General features: G+C 46.7%; 1 protein-coding gene across 1 annotated transcript in view; it reads right to left on the reverse strand.

Moving 5' to 3' along the window:
• LOC128352397 (solute carrier family 22 member 7-like) overlaps positions 1-22,141 on the reverse strand; it is a 42,490-nt gene that overhangs the window by 11,573 nt on the left and 8,776 nt on the right. Inside the window, 4 exon segments of the mRNA XM_053312964.1 lie at positions 2,133-2,256; positions 7,542-7,710; positions 11,100-11,254; positions 13,782-13,885. Coding sequence (XP_053168939.1) covers positions 2,133-2,256; positions 7,542-7,710; positions 11,100-11,254; positions 13,782-13,885 — 552 coding nt within the window.

Genomic DNA, 22,141 nt, shown 5'->3' on the forward strand with positions numbered 1-22,141 from the left:
CAACCCTGAACAACTCCACTGGACATGAACTCGCAGAGGCAATACGGGCAGAAAAGAACTGCTTCTTTGCCGCACGTATCGCCTGAGCATAGATCTTTAAATGTGCTCCATGTCGTAATCTGTCGAATTTGAGTCGAGTCTTTCTCCACTTGCACTCCAGTCGCCTACCTTGCTGCTTCAGCCCCTGTAGATCTTCTGTATACCAAGGGGCCAAATTTGAAGTGGGTCAGAGGGGACACTTGCGGGGAATCGTGTCTACTGCCCTGGTGAGCAAGTTGTTCCAATTCTCAACCAGGGCAACAACAGGATCACCAGCAAAGCCAACATTAAATCCCTCCAAGGCTTCTTGGAATCTTAGTGGATCCAATAACCTCTTCGGGCGGACCATTCTAATGGGCCTCTCGCCCCTGTGGAGGTGGGAAGTAATTGTAAGTCCAACCTTAACCAGATGGTGGTCCATCCATGACAATGGGGAAATCACAGGAGTCCCCACCCATGGAACACCACCCTGATCAGAGTAAAACACCAAATCAAGCGTGTAACCCCCAATATGTGTCGGTCCACTTGTGATAGTCCCATAGTTGTCATGGCCGTTATGAACTCCCGAGCTACCCCAGACAGATTGGTCCCGAAGTGAACATTGAAGTCCCCCAGCACCAAGAGTCTGGGAGACTCCAATGCAAGTTCCGCGGCCAAGTCCGTGAGCTCAGTAAGGGATTCCGCTGGGCAGCGGGGAAATCGGTACACCAACAGAAGTCCCAGTCTATCCCTGGTCCCCAAACTCAAGTAGACACATTCAGTATGGTCCAATACCCTGATAGGGACCCTGTTAAGGGAGATGTTATCCCTATAGACCACAGCCACCCTACCTCCCCACCCACGTCCCCTCACCTGCTCCTCTACAGAATATCCTGGAGGGAGAAGATGGGACTAAACTGGACCACTAGCCTCCCCCAACCAAGTCTCGGTAATACATACCAGGTTGGCCCCTTCATCCATTATCAAATCATGGATGAGTTCAGATTTATTTTGGACTGATCTGGCATTACAGAGGAGCAGGGGAAAGCTATGTGGGTTGTTGGCAGTGCTCCCCGAGGTCAAAGAGCTGGCAGGACAGCCAGGAGGGGAGACAGCTATTAAATTTCTGACTACCCTTCCCCTGGAGATGCAAGGAGAGCTGGTCTTGCAGAAATTTATGCAAGGAGAGCTGGTCTTGCAGAAATATCGAAGTTCCCTCCCTAGCATCTCCAAGATAGGGCTGAGATAGACTCCTGCCTGCAAGGAGAAGCCACTTGGAGAAGCTACTGCCAGTCTGTGTAGACAATGCTGAGCTAGATGGACCAACTCGGTATATGGCAGCTTCCTATGTTCCTATGACCCAAGGTTGAGAATTCCTTGGCTTGCAGATCTGCTGCCTTCTATTTATCTCCACTCATGCAAATTTGAAAATAAAGCAAATATTACAAAAGCACGATAAAGCTTCAGTACTGTCACATCCCAGGGAAACTAAAACCAGGGAACACGACCCCTAGTACTTCTCACCCCTTGAGGAAGTGGGGAACACTGTATGCCACAAGATATCGAGCAAAGATTGTGTAGATTCGGCATGCATCTTACCTAATCCTGGCTGCAGGACTTGAACTGCTTTGTAGCAGATTTTGCCATTTTCTAGAAGGTTGGGAGTTTAGGGTGAGAGAAAAGCATTTAGGAAGAAGAACTCTCAACCACGGCATAAGTTTTGCCCAGCGAATTCTGCCTTGGCAACATCTACAAGTGGGCAGTGACAAATCAGTTGCTCACAACACCCACATCACTGATGATCAGAACACCCTCTCTGGCTGTTGTATAGCTGGAACAATTAGAGATTGGTCAAATCATTTCTGTCATAGGAACACAGGAAACTGCCATATACCGAGTCAGACCATTGGTCCATCTAGCTCCGTATTGTCTACACAGACTGGCAGCAGCTTCTCCAAGGTGGCATCTTACAGTGTTTGCATGTAGTCTCCCATTCAAAATACAAACCAGGGTGCATCCTGCTTAGCAAAGGGGACTTTTCTTGATTGCTACCACAAGACCAGTTCTCCTTTGGTCTGCCTCTTTTGGTCCTAATCCCAGATGCCTTGACTCACCTCAAGGTTTATTTTGGCAGCAAACTCTTTCTTTCCATTCATTTTGGCGCACTTCTGCAAATGCCTGTGAGCTTGCTTTAGCTTCCCTTTGGTCAGTAACCACCTAGCAGACTCTGGGAGCCACCTGTTAAAGGGGGGAAAGAATTAGGACATCTCATGCATTGCTTGTATTCTCCAGCTTTGTTGAAAATTCACCCAGCCACTCGGGATCAGACCTTCCATGAGGCAAGGTGAGGCAGTCACTTCAGGCAGTACTTAGGAACATAAGAATCTGCCATATACTGAGTTAGACCATTAGTCTATCTAGCTCAGTATTGTCTTCACAGACTGGCAGCAGCTTCTCCAAGTTGCAGGCAGGAGTCTCTCTCAGCCCTATCTTGGAAAAGCCAGGGAGGGAATTTGAAACCTTCTGCTCTTCCCAGAGTGGCTCCATCCCTTAAGGGGAATATCTTGCAGTGCTCACACACTCATCAAGTCTCCCATTCATATGCAACCAGGGCAGACCCTGCTTAACTAAGGGGACAAGTCATGCTTGCTACCACAAGACCAGCTCTCCTCTCTGTAGATTATTAGGGCACCAGCAGCTGCAGGGCAGCAAGATGCTCTCCTCTTCTACTATTGGAGTCGCTCTTTGGGAGCAATGTGACCTTTGCAAATCTTGCAAGAAGTACGAGGAGAGAAGAGGAAGCTCCTGGCAACCTTCCCTGAGCACCATTTGCCCCCTGAGGCACTCTTACCCCTGGACTTTGGGGCAACGTCCAGGGCCTCCACACCCTCTGGGGCCCCCCAAATCCTCTTTAGTCTGTCCTGGGTGGTGTGGTTGCCGTGCTGCACTGCCAGCCCACACTGCGCTGGGCAGCCGAGAGCAATTGTGACCTGCACTGGTACTTTAGAGACAGAGTGGGGAAAGAAATGTGTGGGATGGGGATATGTTAAGTTGCGTGTTGAAGTGTTTCTGCTAATGCATGTTTGCATAAATATACCTGTTTTATATTCTTACATTCTTGTGAGTTCAGTTGCTGTTTGTGCCCTCAAGAACCCATGTGTTAAAAATACTGTGTTTGTCGTGTGTGTGTGTAGGGCAGGGGCGTAACTATAATAGGGCAAGGGGAGACCGTTGGCTGGGGGCCCACTGCCTTGCCCCCCCCCCCGAGGCAAGTCACCTGACTGACTCCCCCAGCCACACACCCACCCAGGCTTCCTTCAGTTGTATTCATCCTCCAAAATTGATGTGGGTGTCAAGACCTGGAGCTACCAGAACAGCATGTCTTTCTCTAGTACCATTCAATGACTTGCATTGTCCACAATTTACAAAACCTTTAAAAAAATAATTTAGGATGATGTTCTAGTGTGGCACATGGGTGTTTATATATATATAACTTAAATTGTTTACACACACACACACACACACACACACACACACACATTTTACTTCAGTGAGGGGGGGGCATTTTGAAATCTTGTCTCTGGGCCCACTCCAACCTTGCTACTCCCCTGGTGTAGGGGGATGATGCTTAACTTGCAGTACGGGGGAGGCTCCAAAGGCCTTTAGGTCCAGGCTTCAAAATTACCTCGGTGCCCTGGCAACCTTCGAATAAATCGAGGCTGTTTCATGGTACTCTAGGATGGGTTTCTCAATAGGTGAATTAGCTGCATGAAGCTAGCCAAGTAATAACAGCTGGGAGGGATCTACTACTATAAGGACTTGTGGGAGTATCCTGCAAAGCAGAAAATGCATATAGCGCATGCTTGGCTTGATTACGTTAAACAACAACAACCCTGAACCAAGAACACAGACAGGGGCATAGCAAGGTTGGAGTGGGCCCAGAGACAAGATTTTAAAATGCCCCCCCCCCAAGGCTCAGCCCATGAAGTAGGTTTTGTAAATTGTGGACGATGCAAGTCATTGAATGGTACTAGAGAAAGACATGCTGTTCTGGTAGCTCCAGGTCTTAACACTCACATCAATTTCGGAGGATGACTACAACTGAAGGAAGCCTGAGCCAGGTGGGTGTGTGGCTGGGGGAGTCAGTCATGTGACTTGCCTCTGGGGGGCCCCCAAGGCAGTGGGCCCCCAGACAACTGTCTCCCCTTGCCCTATTATAGCTACGCCCCTGAGCACAGACCAGTTCCTGAGGGGAAAGCTAAACTTAGCTAAAAAGATTCTAATATAACTTCTTCCAGCTCTGAAAAATCAAAACCAGAACCTGTAGGCTGCAATACAGGAGCAACAGGGACACCCTTCATTCTTTCCCCACATCCTTTCCCCACAGTTAAAATAATCCCCCAAACTATGTTAACTAGCATGCTCCTATTTTTTCCCTTATGCAGGGAAAGCAGTTGGGGAACTAAGTTTTTCTGACCACAAAAAGAAAATAAAGGGAGAGAAAAATACAGCACCAAGTTAAAACCAAAGGGGGAGGGGGGAATTCCCAAAGGTGTTAATACATTGTTAATAAACCATGTATTTAATGTTGTTTGATGCACTTCAAGTGTGAGACACTCTTCTTCACTTAAGAAATTAACATTAACCAAAGTATCTTCTGCTTACTTATCTGTTCTCATATATCTCTGGGGATAATATTCCACAACAGCAGGAATATCCGTAAACGTAGAGCCACCTAATGGCACAGTGGGGAAGTAACTTGCCTAAGGAGCAAGCGGTTGCTGGTTCAAATCCCCGCTGGTATGTTTTCCAGACTATGGGAAACAACTATATCAGGCAGCAGCAATATAGGGAGATGCTGAAAGGCATCATCTCATACTGCACAGGAGGAGGCAATGATAAACCCCTCCTCTATTCTACCAAAGACAACCACAGGGCTCTGTGGTCACCAGGAGTCGACACCAACTCGACAGCACAACTTTACTTTAAAACATGTAAGCAGCATGGAGAGATGTTAAATGGCAAGTTTCTGAGTTCCAGCAATGACCAATTTCTTGATGCCTTTTTATGTAAAAACAGAATTGCACTTTCTCCCTACTTGTAATGCAAGTCCTAGGTTAACAAGACATTTAGATCTTGGTGAAGGAACAACATAATGATGCATTGTGGTATATCATTTATAAAAGATGCCAGTTCAATGACTGTTGGATTGCTAATTTCATTTTATGCCAGATGGGCTGGATACTAATTATTAACACCTTTCACTTAATGTGTATTGTTTCCCCCTTCTGGAGAGGTTGCCTTGGGTGAGACCCCTTGGCAGTCTCTGGCCAAACTGTTGTGTAACGCAGTTTAGGGAGAAGAATGAGTTATTCCCTGATCTTTGTCCTCCTTTCTGTCATCCGGGAAATCAAATCAATGAACCATTCATTTCTTCATCAGTGAGGCTGTCTTGAGAACCTCAAGCCAGAGTATCATGGCAGACAGTTCAGGGGATGGGACAGGTTAGGAAGACCCTAAGGCCCAGACCAAGGATGATCCTGTACTGCTGAGACCCCCCACAGGGGCCCACACCAGGAGAAGCAGGGGAACCTGAACCACAACCTGAGGACATAGCCTGTTTTCATCCTCTGGTCTGGAGGAGTCCTCTAAGGACCTGCCAACGCTAGTACATGTCCCCTAGCTCATCTGGAAAGAAGACAAGTATTAGGGTCCTTAGCACTAGGTGATTCTTAACACTTAGAAAATCAGGCAAGTCTCCTTTAGGAAGTAAAGCCTTCCCTAGGGGAAGGGCAAGGCCAATTCACTCTGCCTGGGTAACAGCCATTTAAAAAATTGCAGTCTGATTCAGGAAGACGTTGGAGCAACATCCCTTGAGTGTTGCTAAACCAGCTCTTGTGGGCTCCTGCTCAGTGCTACCCAAGGTCCTGACCCCTTTCCCCTTGGAGCTGTCCAAGGTCTGTATCCTTTCCAGATCCCTGCCTTAGTGGAGCTTCTGGTTCAGCCTAGAACTGGATACAGAATTTACAAAGACCCTTCATCAGAACGACAGCGAATACTGTCTCTCCACTTCCTTCACCCCGTGGGCCTCAGTTCGAGAGGGGAAGGGGTTACAGTGCCCAGTAGTGGCCGGTGCCCGTGCATCTGTGGTGGGGGTGGTGAGAGGCACCTTTAAGTTTAAGGCTTTAAGTTTAAGGCTTCCAGTGGCATCTGATGGGCCACTGTGTGAAACAGGATGCTGGACTAGATGGGCCTTGGGCCTGATCCAGCACAGGGCTATTCTTATGTTCTAAGTTTAAATTAATAGGTGTTTACCTCTGCTACCGCTGCACCTGAATGCTGCCCCGGGCAGCAGCGCAGCAGCCAACACACCCTGCAGCAGGGGATCACCTCCACCACTCACCTGGCCACCAGTAAGGGATCGGCTCTGCGGAGGCCAGGTGAGTGGTGGAGGCAATCTCCCTGGCAGCATGTGCTGGGTGGCACGCTGCTGCTCAGGCCAGTGTTCAGGAGGTAAACATGTAATTTAGACTTAAAGGTGCCTCTCACTGCCGCCGCCACTCCCGGTGGCACCCACCCTTGCTGCTACTGACAGTGCCTCATATCTAAGTCCTCTTCTCTTTCTGCATGCTTGTGTCCACCTCATCCTCCACCTCATCCCCAGAGAGTGCTCTGAAGGCCCTAGCCTCACTGGCCTTGAAATGTGTACTGTCCGGTTGCATAATAACTCTCCCCTCTTCCCCATTTTATGAGACACCCAAGCCACATACCCTGGGAGGTAGAATGGATCCCTGTTACCTAGGCAACAGAGCTGTGTCTCCCTTTAGTATCAGCATCCTTGTTCTTAGCTGTGTCCACCCCATTTTTAGGGCAGCGGCATCACTGTTGCACCACTCAGGCATCGTTCCCTCTACCCCACCCCCACCCCCGTGGCTGTCAGAAGCCCTGACTCATCATCACCTTCTCATGATGGGCTGATTCTCAGGGATGGGGCTGTAGCTCAGTGACAGAACAACTGCTTTCCATGCAGACATCCCCAGCCTCAATCTCTGGCATCTCCAGGTAAGGCTGGGAAAGACTCCTATCTGCCTGACACCCTGGAGAGCTGCTTCCAGAGCTAGAGTTGCTGAGCTAGATGGACTCAGTGGTTGACAAAGGCTGACATAAAGGGCAATGGTCCATCAGCCCTGGAATCTTGTGTTTAGCCAATCTGCACAAGTGCGCAATTTGCATATGGACAAGAATTGCTGATGGAGTCACATAAGAGTAACCCCCTTGGAAATAATGGGAATTATTAATAATAGGACCACTCTTGCATGAATGGCACAGATGCAACATTCTGAGGCTGACAGAACATTGCTCTGATGGAACATTGTGCTGCAGCTTAGCCTACATAAGGCAGCTCCCTGTGTTCCCATGAAAGGGCCAGAAGCCAGCACGTTGGCTTTTGTGCCATAGCCTAAAATGTTTGTATGATGTTGCCCCTGGTAATACACAAGCACACAGTGTTACTTTTCACTCACCACATGGAGACGATGCCCAAGACACAAGGCAAGGTGACGGCAAAGAGCAGCCAGCGCCAGTCCCGCACCAGATAACCAATCAGAGCAAGAAGCATATTCCCCAAACTCCAAAAGATGCTGGTTAAGATCCCAGACAGGGTGCGATGCTGTATGTCCACCCATTCCACACCTGGAACATAGAAGCAGAGCTCAGCAAGGATCCACACCCACCACTTTCACCACGACAGCCTGAATAGGCCAGATTGAGATCCTGTGGTGTGTTTAATGCACTGGTAACCTCTCGCTTAGATAACTGCAATGCATTGTATGTGGGGCTGCCTCTGGAAAAGGTCCGGAAACTGCAGCTGGTACAAAACAGGGCTGCAAGATTATTAACTGGGACTGGACATTCCGAGCATATAACGCCAGGGCTTCGCCAGCTGCAGTGGCTCCCAGTCCGTTTCTGGGCCCAATTCAACGGCTGGTTTTAACCTTTAAAGCCCTAAATGGCTTGGGACTGGGTTACCCGAGATATATGGATTGCCTTGCCCCATATGTCCCAACCTAGACCTTAAGATCTTCTTGGGAGGCCCTGCTCGTGAGTGTCTCTGCCAAATGAGGTGAGGCGGGTGGCTACTGGAGAGAGGGCCTTTTCAGTGGTTGCACCCCATTTATGGAATTGCCTCCCCAGTGAGGGTTGCCTGGCTTCATCACTTTGTTCTTTTAGATGCCAGGTAAAGACTTTTTTGTTCACTCAGGCCTTTTTAAATTTTGATTTTTAAAGTTGATTTAAAAAACTGGTTAGGACACTGCTCTCTCTGCTGGTTTTGTGCTCCAACATTCTTATCTTCACTTCTCTCTTTTCTTTCTCCTCCCAAATAGCCAGTAAAGTCTGTAGGCTTGTTCATTTGGGGAAAAAAGTATCTTACAAATAAAACTTAGTTCCATTTTTCTCATTGCAATTTAGCTTAGAAACTCCAGTCCTTATTGTGTATGGTTTCTCTGAAACGAAACTCCATGTTACGTTTGCTTTGCTAAAGGGTCCTCACTCTTCCTTACAAATACACACAGAGGAGAGCTGGTCTTGTGGTAGCAAGCATGACTTATCCCCTTAGCTAAGCAGGGTCCACCCTGGTTGCATATGAATGGGAGACTTGATGTGTGAGCTTTGTAAGATATTCCCTTTCGGGAATGGAGCCACTGTCGGAAGAGCATCTAGGTTCCAAATTCCCTCCCTGGCATCTCCAGGATAGGGCTGAGAGAGATTCCTGCCTGCAACCTCGGAGAAGCCACTGCCAATCTAGGTAGACAATACTGAGCTAGATGGACCTATGGTCTGACTCAGTATATGGCAGCTTCCTATTTTCCTAACACCCAATATGTGTAAGCATTACTTTAAACACACAATGGGCAGATTCAGACATCACACAGAACCATATTTTGTTTTGTTTGAGTGCAGTTAGTTTGCATGTCTGAACCAGTCAAAGAACCATGGTTCATTTGGGGCAGCCAAACCACTATTTGAACCCAATGTTTGAAGTTGGTTGGTTTGTTCTAACCATGGTCATGCTTGACTTCTGAACCCACAATTGTGATTGAACCCACAACTGTGATTAAGTTTTGGTTTGTTGAGCAGTTCGATCTTCGCAGCGCTCTCACAGAGAAACAGGCAAGCCCAGATCATGGGAGGGAAGGAGAAGGGATGGGACCTGGACCTGAACGTATCACAAGATGGCAAAATATTTAGAGATGGTCTGTGTTGCCAATGAAAGTTTGTTACGTAAACCTTAGGTAGAAGTTGTGGTTCTTCATGATGTCTCAACCCACCCAAAGTGTAGCTGCAACTGATTTGACAACTCCATCCTTTCCTTGAGGAGAATGACCTGAAAACAGTGGTACACCAGATGGTAATCTCCAGGCTGGACTACTGCAGTGTGCTCCATGTAGGGCTGCCTTTGTACGTAGTTCGGAAACTTCAGCTAGTTAAAAATGTGGCAGCCAGATTGGTCTCTGGGGTATCCCAGAGACACCACATTATGCCTGTTCTTCAACAGTTGCACTGGCTGCCTCTGTGTTTCCAGACAAAGTACAAAGTGCTGGTTATTACCTTTAAAGCCCTGAATAGCTTAGTCTGGGTTACCCAAGAGAACGCCTTTATCTACAAGATCCCCACTGCTCATTAAGATCATCAGGAGGGGTCTGTCTTTGGGTGACACCAGTTCATCTGGTGGCAACTTGGGATCAGGCCTTCTCAGCAGGGCCTTGGGACTGAACCTTCTCTGTCATTGGGTACCACCAGTTCATCCCCACCGCTCATTTTGATCCTCATCGCTCATTAAGATCCCCCACCGCTCATTAAGATCCCCACCGCTCATTAAGGTCATCAGGAGGGGTCCATCGTCAGGTGCCACCAGTTCATCTTGTGGCAACTTGGGATCGGGCCTTCTCTGTCTTCGGGTACCACCGATTCATCAAACCGCCTTGGGGCTATTTTTTAACAAAAGGCAGCATAAAAATGCATAAATAAATAAATAAATAAATAAATCTGTGGGCAGACTGGGATCGAGCCTTCTCAGTTGTCACCCCTAGGTTGTGGGATGCGCTCCCCATGGATATAAAAGGATTGTCTTCCCTGGAGGCCTTCAGGAGAGCCTTAAAGACCCATCTTTTTAGTTTAGCTTTTATAGTTTTTAAATTTTTAATCTGGTTAAATGTTTTGGTTTTTTAAAAATTGTTTTATTATGTGTTTTTGATTTTTGATTTTAATGTAAACCACCCTGAGCCACTTTAGGAAGGGTGGCATATAAATAAAATGTACACACACACACACACACACACACACACACACAATATACACTGTTATATAATATGTACATGCATATACAATATGTATATGTACTAACACTGAGCTATAGATCCTTTTTATCTTTTTCTGCCGGTCACTTTTTAGTATTGCAAAGTGTGTTTCAGAAAAATTATTTTGTGTTGTCTCGGTCACTTAAAGGATCTTCTTGACACCTTTATGAAAAATAGTAGTAATGATAATAATCATAATAAACATGTGGAAAATGTCCTGAAAGTAACATAACAGAGTACTATGGTTAAGCCACGGCTATTTTTGATGTACTCAAGTCAACAGATACTGACTTTTTCAGTGCTTTTTTAAAATATAAACACTGAACTGGTCTTGTGAAGAATTTAACATGTATTCAGATGGTGATGCATACATCCTGGTTCAACCCACTCTCCAAAGATGTCTCAGGATATGTGTTGCAGCTTCGGAAAAGGATACAGGGGATCAGAGTCATCATCCTGTTCAGCACTCATGAGGTGTCTCAGGTGTTTCAGACATTGCCCATACATTTCCAGACCATGTGGACTAGAGGCTTTTATCCTTTTTTGAAGAAAAAAGGCAGAGATTTTTAGGATGGCCAATGCCTTGCTGGATTCTAGGTTCCAACAAACATGTGTAGTGGAACTGGGATACACTCAGGTTCCTGGTACTTATCTCCTGCCAAGGCTTCTGCCTCTACTCTGCGGTCTCTCAACATGCCGACCGTGAAATTCCATTTTGCTTACCCAGAGGCAGTACGATGAGGGAGAGCCCACAGAGAGCCATCCCGGTCAGGGTCCGTGTGATCGCCAGCATACTGTAGGTAACAGAGGCAGCACTCACCATCCCCAAGATGAGGGAGCAGACATAGGACACTAGGAGCATGGTCTTCCGGCCAAACCTGTCAGTCAATCAGCCTTTATTATGTTCTTTGACCAGCATAGAGTAGAGTTCAACATTAAAGCAGCCCTGAAACAGGCTGTGCCCGGAACTGTGCTAAACCTGTCAGACCACAGAGAAACTGCTGTTTTTGCAGCCATGGATATGAGTCCAAGCTTGCCCCCAGATTCCTATTTTATGTCACATGAGGAATTGGCCCTTTCAGAGGAGTTGGCCTCTATCTGATTTTTGTTCCAAAAGAAACACAGAAAAGAAGAAACACCTGAGGGGAAAGCAGCAATCCCACAAAACGCCAATGCACAGTTTCCCATCCATCCCACAAAATGCCTATTTAGACAAACAGATTCCAGGTGTCATCCTACCCCATTCAGACATTGAAGCTATTCCCACGACCAGGAGAAATTGGCCTAAGGGAGGCTAGCCCGATTCCTCCTGGCCATCTGCTGCCACGGGAGCCACGCAGCAAACTACCGAAACTACCCCTCCCCTTAAACGAGGTAAGCGGAGCGAGCACTCCGCTAACCCTGTTTAGTTGCTCATGTGCTGCTGCGACACAGCTCCATTCTGCGGCAACACACGAGGAGACCCTCGCCAGGAGGTTAAAACAAGCCTCCTGGTGTTGGGGGTCTCTACAGAATGCCCCACGCGCTCGCTCATACATGTGTTTGTGTGAATGACAGTACCTGTGTTCACTGTAAAAGTGAACCTGGATATGGGCCCTTCAAATGCATGGAACAGATAGGAATCTGTACCTGTGTGCAACATAATGGGGCTATTCTCACAATCAGGCAAAATCGGGCTAGGAGAGCCTAGCCCGATTTTGCCTGATCGTGGGAGCCACCGGGCTCGCAGGTGAGCCCAGTGGCTCCCAGGCGGTTAACCCGCCTAAGTAGCCCGCTCCTAAAAACAGGTTTGCAGAGTGAGCACTCCGCAAACTCGTTTTTTTTCCTCATGAGTAGCCGTGGCGTGGCTACTCACGAGGAGACCCCTGGAGAGGAGGCGAAAAGCCGCCTCCTGGCTCTGGGGGTCTCTCCAGCATGCCCTGCGTGCTCACGCAGGTCATGCTGGAGCTTGCACGGGCCAATCGGCCCCACGGTCCCCCCTCGTGTGGCCGGCTGATCTGGCCGCCCAGGGCTCCAGCCATGCTCGTGTGCGGGCAGACTTAGCTTAGCCCGCTCTCCCTGCTCAGCGCCCCAAACTGGGTCTCACTGATCATGAGACCCAGCTCAATGTGTGAATGACTGTACTTTTGCATAGATCTGTACTTGTGTGCACTGTACACTCGTCGTACGAGTACTGGACAAAATGGGCCTCTTATATGGAGATAATTCTACATCAACCACCCGGGGGAGGTTTTCTATGAAGCAAGAGAGCCAGAAGCAGTAGCTGCTCCCTCTAGTGCTTATTTGTATAGGCGCAGGCCGTGGTTCTACTTCACCCCATATAAGCTACCAGATGTTCTTTGGAGCTCATCACTTCATGGTCCCCTTTCTGCCTCATCCAGGACCCTCGTTGTTGACAGGCTACAAAGAGGAATGCTGGTCCTCTCCTGAGCTTGGGGACTTCCTTCCACTGCTGGTTTACCATTCAACAATCTCCTGCTGCAGGGCATCTCCTGGGTCCTTCTCCCCCCTGGGTCACTCTACGAGCCTCCTTAAAGTGTGAAGGGGTAAGATCCTGGACCAGACCCTCTGCTCACCAGCCCAGGTGTGGTGACACCTGGGATTATATGGTCCAACTAGCATTAGCATCCTTCTGGGCCTCCCACCCATTGGCCACTAAGCTGGTGGCTCAGCAGTTTCCTTCTCAGACCTTCCTCCCTGCTTGTGGGCCCCCTGATGCCTGTGGTGGTGGCTCACACCCTGCTTCAGAAGCCACCAGAGGACAGGCAACTGCAGAAGAAATGACCCACAGGTGGAGAAGAACCTTCAGCCGCATGTAATGATGTGGGGGAAGATCTCAAGCTGTGATCCTTGGTGTGGAAATTAGAATATTCCAAGTCCACAAGAGTACCCATATTTTCCTCTGCAAAATGATGGAGGGTTACGGAGGAGTCCTCTGGGGCAAATTAAACATCTCTTTACCAACTACCAAAGGCAGAAGTACGGTGCCCATGTGGCTTGCCATCTCACTTATGGGAAGTTCTGCTGCATGTGACATAAGAAACTTATTTATTTACTTTTTCTGTGTAAATCGCCTTGAGAAATTCTTTTGAACAGCATTATATTTGTAGTAATAGTAGAAATAGAAAAAGAAATAGTAGATACTATTGCATTCAAAAAAGGAAACATGTCTTTCATGCAGTGATATTATATTTACTTGAATCCAAGACTAGGGTTTCCCCCAATTTCTTTCATGTTAGAAATCAGGAGGTCATCTTAAGTTCAGAGCCCTCTTCCTTTTGGGTAAAAGAAGGTAGAACAACCCCTCTTGTTTAAAGGGTTTGTCTTAAATTCAAAGTAATCTTGTATTCAGGTGAATATGGCAATACTAAAATCTAAAACAAAGAGAGAGTTCAACAAAATTACCTGTCCGACAGGTAGCCAAAGATCACAGCCCCAATCATGACACCAATGAAGAAGAAGGTGGCCGTGGCTTGGTTCAGGCCTCGTTGCTCACAGATCAAATCCCACTGGAACAGAAGAGCCAGAGTCAGACGTGGAATGAAGTTATCTCCTACTTTCAAGTTGCTTTCAGGCAGCCTATCCTAAGCTATTGCCAATAGGGGCTCATCCTAACAAGGCGGGGTGGGGGGGGGGGTGTCAAATGAGGCACAGGTGCCTCTGGTTCCTGGCAGCTCCTGTTGCTTCTTTCTCTCCCATTCTGTCCTGCCATGGCATTAATGAGAGCTGTGCTGCAGGCTGCTCATTTGCCAGGTAGAGCTGCATGGAAGCATGGCTCTCATTACCACCAAGGCAGGGCAGAATGGGAGAGAAAGGAGCAACTAGAGCTGCCGGGAACCAGAGGCGACTGTGCCTTTTTAGGCACCCCCCTGCCTCATTAGGTTGAGCCGCTACTGGCTATTGCCTGCCATAAATACTAGGCTTGTTCCTTGTATATAACCATATAGGTACGGAGTTGCCTTGCCCTCTTTCTTTCTGGCTGGCTTCCTATGCTTTTAGTGGGTACCTGGCAGGCAACATTTGACATATTTTTCCCACCATCTTTCAGAGAAAGGGTGTATACCAACACCCTGCTAACTTGGCAAAGAGGCACCTTTTAACATGGTAATTCTCTTTTATTTCGCAGGGGGAGAGTAACTGGCCCTATCCACCCCCAGCACAGTACCTCCAGTGACTGTTGCCGGTGTCTATCTTATATTTATTTTTAGTTTGTGAGCCCTTCAGGGACAGGGAGGCATCTTATTTATTTATTATTTCTCTTTGTAAACCGCCTGAGCCATTTTTGGAAGGGCGATATAGAAATCAAATCAAATCAAATCAAATAAATAAATAAATAAATACATGTGTCTATTATGGTTATACAAAGTTCTCAACTGATGCAAAACGATGACTAATTGAAATACCTATGTCAGCATTTAAGTACATCTGCCAGTAGTTTACTAGGCCAATCAGAGTGCTGTCAGATCCCCAGGGCTGCATTCTAAAAAACAACAACACTTCTCTTTATAATAGCAAAGACTATTGTAACAGAATGCTGGTGTGTTGGATGTGCACAAGTGAAAAGAGGGATCAAATGGATCATTTGGTTCAAAGTTCATTTGTTCTGAAATGAATAACCAGAGCTCAGAACAAATGAATGAATGCCCCCATTCACAATTTGTAACTCATTCATTATTCATCTGAAGCTGTGGGGGGGGGTGTTCAGACCCCCCCACCCCATCCCCAGAACCTTCTGGGTGGGCCCCTGACTGGTATAGGGAAACCTTGACATTGGTGTGGGTTCTGTTCCCTGACATAGCCGCACATAAAGAAATCGTGAATACCATATCATTGAAGTCAATGTAATCATGGGGATTAGGTTCCTGGAGGCTGGGAAAGCATGATAAAAATGGGCCCAAATGGGGTGTGTGTGTGAAATAAAGTGCCCTACGGTGGTCAGAGGGACTCCAGCACTGTCTCCAGCAATGCCCCCCCAAAAGTGCCAAAATCTCTTTCCCCTCTGCAAAAAATCATGATTTTTAGACCCTTAAAAAAAGAAAAGAGCCATAAAATGGCTCTGATTCACAAAATGGTGGCCAGAAATGACCTCCACAGTCATTTCTGGCTGCCTCCGATCCATGGATTTAACTCTGTTTTTTTCTTTCTTTTTGCCATTTTTTCCTCACATAGAGGAGAACATGAGGGGAAAATGGAAAAAAAATGGCCCCCAAAAACGTGAGGACTACTGAGGAGTCCTCCTACCCCGGGGGAAATTAAACATCTCTTTACCAACTACCAAAGGCAGAAGTATGGTGCCCACTTGGCCTGCCATCTCACTTATGGGAAGTTCTGTTTTGCCATTTGTTTGGCCATTTTTTCCTCAGGTCAGGTGCCAATTACTCAACTGAAGATGGTCGAAACTGCAGATGCCGAATCTGTGAGTAACTAGATCCTCCTGTATATTGCTGCCACCACCTGTTCACAACCCAGGAAGGTTTTTTATGACCCCTTCCCCCGAGGGTATACCAGACTGGGTCGAACAGGATACCCAGTCTCCCTCACAGTTTCATCAAAGACCTGAAACTGTAAAGTGATCACTTGGTGGGGTGGGGGATATTAGAAAATTGTGGCTCCTTCGGCCTAGGGCTTGGGAGGCATGTGACTGAGGGACCACCTTTCCCCACTGAGCTCTCATAAAACAGTATTAAAACTCAAAAGGCTTTATAGTTATAATGGGACATGAATTGGCACAAATGGGGAACAATAGAAAAACAGCCTTATTAAGACACCCAGGCAACACCGGGGTGGGTGAGGGGGATGGAGAATAAGCTAATGCAAACTGACTAAAATTACTGTCCCTACCGTATCTTTTATCCTGGTCCTTGGGGGTGACTTGGAGGCCCCACCAGCCTCCAAGTCACCTTCTCAGCTTAAGCTGAGTAGGGTGTTGGGTAGAGAGACAGGGAGGCACTTTACCACCTTCTCCCCTTCCCCACTAACCCTCTCTGTAAAAAAACAACAACCAGAAGAGCTTCAAAAAGAAAAGAAACCCCTGCTCCCCCAAAAGAGGGAAAAGTCAACTTTTAATTACTTTTAATTTAATTGGTTCCCATGTGGGAGACTGTAGTCAAGTATAGGGTTTGGTTTGTAGTCTGACCCCGATGTCATCTATCCCAGCAACCAGGTCCAGATTAGGTTAACCCTTGGACACTACAGAAGCTCATTCAGGGTGTTTTTGTGGGGTTTTGTGGGGGTATTTAAACACTCCACTCCCTGGAAAACAGTTATTTGGGAGGCAAGATCTCTCTCCCACACCCTGCCACAGACTTATTGGATGAGAGGGTCCCCTGCTTAGGGGCAACTGTTTCCTGTGGCGTGGTGGGGGTCTTTAAATTTCTCATCACACTGAACAAAGTAACTGCTCCGCTAGTGTTTTTGAAGAAGGGGAAATGAAAACAAAAGGAGTTGAAAATAATGTAAAAGAATAACAAATGAAAAAGAAAACAAATGCAATTTCCCCAAATGAATAACTAAGCAAAGTCATTAAATAAAGCAAATGGGACAAATAAATAAAAACATGCTCTTATAATACTCGACTGCAGGGATAGGTAAGAGCTCCAGCTGTTGTTGAACTGGAACTCCCACCAACCCAAGCCACAACGTATTGTGACTGCTGATGATGGAAGATGTAGCTCAACAACAGCTGGAGAGCCAAGGTTGCCTACCCTTGCCCCAAAGGTAAAGATAATGGGTGCCGTCAAGTTGGTGGCGACCACAGAGCCTAGTGGTTCTCTTTGGTAGAAGACAGGAGGGGTTTACCATTGCCATCTCCCGCACAGTATGAGATGATGCCTTTCAGCATCTTCCTATATCACTGCTGCCCGATAGAGGTGTTTCCCATAGTCTGGGAAACATACCAGCGGGGATTCAAACCGGCAACCTCTGGCTTGCTAGTCAAGTCATTTCCCCCCTGTTCTAGTGTGCTATTTATTGTCTCTTCCTTCTCTGCCTTACCTTATACTGTTTTGTTGTTTATAGTGATTGTAATCCTTCAAGCAGTACTTTTTTTTCTTTTATTCTAGGTTGTTTCATGATATAATAACAATAACAACTATAATAATAATAGCGATGTTGCACTGTTCTGTCTCCTTTAGAACTTGCAACATTGCTGCTGCAGCAGACCCAGAAGCCGCAGACTGCAGTAGAGAACCAGCGATAGTGCCCGAGTTACCACAGTCTTTCTCATTCACATCAGTGGGAATAAACACAGTAAAGTTGGTAGCGTTACTGCAAGTTCTCTACAAACTGTTACTGTTTCCAGGTCTGCAACGTGTCTAGGGGTGTGCACAAACCAAAAATGGGAGTTTGAACTGAACTGTGTGCCACCAAACTGGTTCAGTCAAACCAACCAGCCAGTCTGGTCCATTTGACCGAACCAGTTCAGTGGTTCGAGTGACAATACTTGTAAAGAGGAATCTGGTAAGGACTCAGCTACTCCTGTGCCACAAGGGCATATGCATTCAGAAAAAGGAATATTCCATTATCTGCCTTCAAGAAAAGCCAATGGTCTCACATTAAAATGCACCATTATGAACAATCTCTGAAGTTTCAAGGCAAGAAGGTTGGTAAGGTATCTAGCTGGCACAAAATTACATGTAGCTCCCCCAAGACTAAAGCCACCTAATGGCTTAGTGGGGAAATGTTGACTATCAAGCAAGAGGTTGCCGGTTTGAATCCCCATTGGTGGGAAAACACCTTTATTCAGGGAGCAACGATATAGGAAGATGCTGAAAGGCATCGTCTCATACTGCGTGGGAGCAGGCAATGGTAAAACCCTCCTGCATTCTACCAAAGACAACCACAGGGCTCTGTAGTCGTCAAGAGTCAGAACTGACTCGACGACACACTTTACCTTACCCCCAAGACTAACAAAGCTGGGAACCAGACTTGGGTCTTTTTGCAAAAGCCAGAAGTAAACCCAAGCAATCTGGGCTTTTCCACTACAGCCCTCCTCCAGTCAGATTGAAAACACATCAGCTAATACTAGGGAGGCCAAGCCAATTGGAAAATATGTTAGTTTGAGCAAGAAGTTGAAAAGATGGAGCCAGACCCTAGCCTCCACCCTTAATTACACCCACCTCCAAAAGCAAAGCTTCATTGGAAACACATTGTGCCACTGAAAATATGGCTTTCTAAACATTGAATTGCACAATTTCGAATGACCCAAAATTACAGTACACACATATTTAAGTGCCATATAGCAATTGGGATAGGACTTTAACCTCAAAGATGTTGATGGCAAAGGGAATATGGTAGTCTCTACTAGTTCGAAGGAGGTGGCATGCATGGGGTTCCCAGGTAGTCTCCCATCCAGACATTTGCTGGATTACACAATGCAGCAGGTTGCTGAATTACATTCCTTCAGGCCATGCCTTAGGGCAGGGCTGCTCAGCTTTGGCCCTCCTGCAGATGTTGGCCTACAACTCCCACAATCCTTGGCTATTGGCCACTGTGGCTGGGGATTATGGGAATTGTAGTCTAAAAACAGCTGGGGAGCCTAAATTGAGCAGGCCTGCCTTAGGACAATATTGAGTTTGCAAGGTATTCCTATTGAAGCAGAGTAGACCTTTGCTTCTAATTGTGTCTAAATGTGCATATTTTTCAAGGCCAAATGAAATGTGTAGAGCTTCATTGAAAAAAAGTTCTGGTTATTTTCCAGGAGGATTCACCAGAGGGAGAAAGAGATAATTATGAATGGAAATTATTCTTGTTCTTGTCTGACATGATGCACAACATTCCAGCTCCAGGATGCTCTGTCCCCAGACTGCTGTTGACTCGTAAGGTAGACTCAACCGCTAAATGAGCAGTTGTGTTATGCAGGGAGTCATATTTCCACTTGAGGGGTGTTGTATATACCTGGTTATAAAGCAGTCAGTTTCCCAGAGAAGCACAACCATAAATTTAAAATCCAAATAAAAATATATTTTACTGAATACCAAGTAGAGGATTGGATCTCATGGAACTCACAGGTATTCCCATGTGACACAGAACATGTATGGTGGACATGTGTCTGGACGCTTATACTTGACCTCTGCTATACTGATTACTATGGTCACCTAATGGTGCAGCCGGGAAGCAACCTGCTTAGAGAGCAGGAGGCAGGCTGTTGGTTCAAATCCCCGCTGGTGTGTTTCCTAGAATATGGGAAACTCCCCTATATCGGGCAGCAGCGATATAGGAAGGTGCTGAAAGGCATCATCTCATACTGTGCGGGAGATGGCAATGGTAAACCCCTCCTGTATTCAACCAAGAAAACCACAGGGCTCTGTGGTCGCCAGGAATCGACACTGACTCGACAGGCACCAACCCAACCCAACCATACAGATTACTAAGACACATATGCTGCCCTAAAGAGGGAGAGAAGGGAAGAAGATGGAGGGTGTCAAGGGAGAGAGATGGATTTGAGTGAACCGGGGTAGGGAGGGAGGAAAGTAGCACAAGCAGGGCCGTCACAGTTCTTCCCATGTCAACAACTGTGGTTGACGACAGCAACAACCAAATGGCTACTAGTCGGAGGGCTATACGCCACCTCCAGCCTCAAAGGCAGGATGCCTCTGAGTACCAGTTGCAGGGGAGTAACAGCAGGAAAGAGGGCATGCCCTCAACTCCTGCCTGTGGCTTCCAGCGGCATCTGGTGGGCCACTGTGCAAAACAGGATGCTGGACTAGATGGGCCTTGGGCCTGAACCAGCAGGGCTGTTCTTAAACATGTCAGGGCTACCTTATGGGTCTGCAACCACCCCAGGGCAGAGCATACCGGTGACAGAATGCTGCACTTCATGCTGACCAGCGTGAATATTTCTATGCCGCTTTTAAAAAAAAAGTTTGCTGGTCAATGACTGAATAAACTTATCTCTCTTTTTAAAAAAAGTTCTTACAATAAAGTGGTTTACACAAAAACGATATTAGATGTCTCCTCATCCCCAAATAACTCACAATCTAAAAAGAAACATAAGGTGGATACCAATAACTACTGCTGGTAGGATGCTGTGCTGGGGATGGATAAGGCCAGTTGCTCTCCCCCTGCTAAATATAAGAGAATCACCACTTTTTAAAAGCGCCTCTTTGTTCAGTTAGCAAGGGTAATAACTGTGCCTCTTTGCCTGGTAAAGGAATTTCTGTCTTTAACGAAGGTGTTAAAAAGCACAGGTGCTCAGCCAAGAAAAATGTGGCAACTCTACAAATAGTTAATTTTCCACTCCTCTGTAACTACATTAAAACTTGAAGTTTATAATCAACCTGAGGGCTTCTAATTCTGAAACAAATTTCATAGAAAGTGCAATTCTTTGGTACAATCTTTAACACCGTATAAGAGGATCCTATGGTGCTCCAGATTCACAAGCCTCGAGGGAACTAGTAACTTTATGAATTTTGTAATGTTTAGTAGTCTTGCTTGTGGGGTAGCTTCCAGCAAGGCACTACATTTCAGCCATGTTACAGCTGGCAGCTTAAAATTTCCCTGTTAACTGTGTCCAAGACTTGGGAACAGAGGTGCACCTCGGTAATTCTGGGACCAGGACCTACAGGTGAAACTCGGAAAATTAGAATATCGTGCAAAAGTCCATTAATTTCAGTAATGCAAATTAAAAGGTGAAACTGATATATGAGACAGACACATTACATGCAAAGCGAGATAAGTCAAGCCTTAATTTGTTATAATCATGATGATCATGGCGTACAGCTCATGAAAACCCCAAATCCACAATCCCAGAAAATTAGAATATTACATGGAACCAAGAAGACAAGGATTGTAGAACAGAACAATATCGGACCTCCGAAAAGTATACAGTGTACTGTGCTTGACTGGCCAGCAAACTCGCCTGACCTGACCCCATAGAGAATCTATGGGGCATTGCCAAGAGAAGGATGAGAGACATGAGCCCAAACAATGCAGAAGAGCTGAAGGCCGCTAATGAAGCATCCTGGTCTTCCATAACATCTCATCAGTGCCACAGGCTGATAGCATCCATGCCACGCCGCATTGAGGCAGTAATTGCTGCAAAAGGGGCCCAAACCAAGTACTGAATACATATGCATGCTTATACTTTTCAGAGGTCCGATATTGTTCTATTCTACAATCCTTGTCTTCTTGGTTCCATGTAATATTCTAATTTTCTGGGATTGTGGATTTGGGGTTTTCATGAGCTGTATGCCATGATCATCACAATTATAACAAATTAAGGCTTGACTTATCTCGCTTTGCATGTAATGCGTCTGTCTCATATATCAGTTTCACCTTTTAATTTGCATTACTGAAATTAATGGACTTTTGCACGATATTCTAATTTTCCGAGTTTCACCTGTATAAGCCTTTGGAGCCCACCCGCTATACACACACCCTGACACAGGCAGTATTTTTAACAAGTGGAAGCGAGCTATTCCCACGATCACCAAGGGAGCCCAGCCCAGTTTCTAGTGATCGTTAGAACCACCAGGCTCACAGGCGAGCCCAGTGGCTCCCCAGCGGCTAGCCCACCTAAAAAACCCTCCCGCTGAACCAGGTTAATGGAGCAAGCACTCTGTTAACCTTGTTTCTTTGATCATGTGTCACTTGGGGTGGGGGGTCCCAGGAAGGCCTCACTGCTTTCCGGGGGTTCCGGAGGCTGGGGTGCCACCCAGCGGTGCTCCCCTTCCCCCGACCCCATGTGTAGACCCTCGTGGGTTCTTGAGGGCACAAGCAGCAACTGAACACACAAGGATGTAAGAATATAAAATAGATATATTTAT

This window comes from Hemicordylus capensis, chromosome 1, assembly GCF_027244095.1.
Source record: "Hemicordylus capensis ecotype Gifberg chromosome 1, rHemCap1.1.pri, whole genome shotgun sequence".
Lineage (NCBI taxonomy): Eukaryota > Metazoa > Chordata > Lepidosauria > Squamata > Cordylidae > Hemicordylus > Hemicordylus capensis.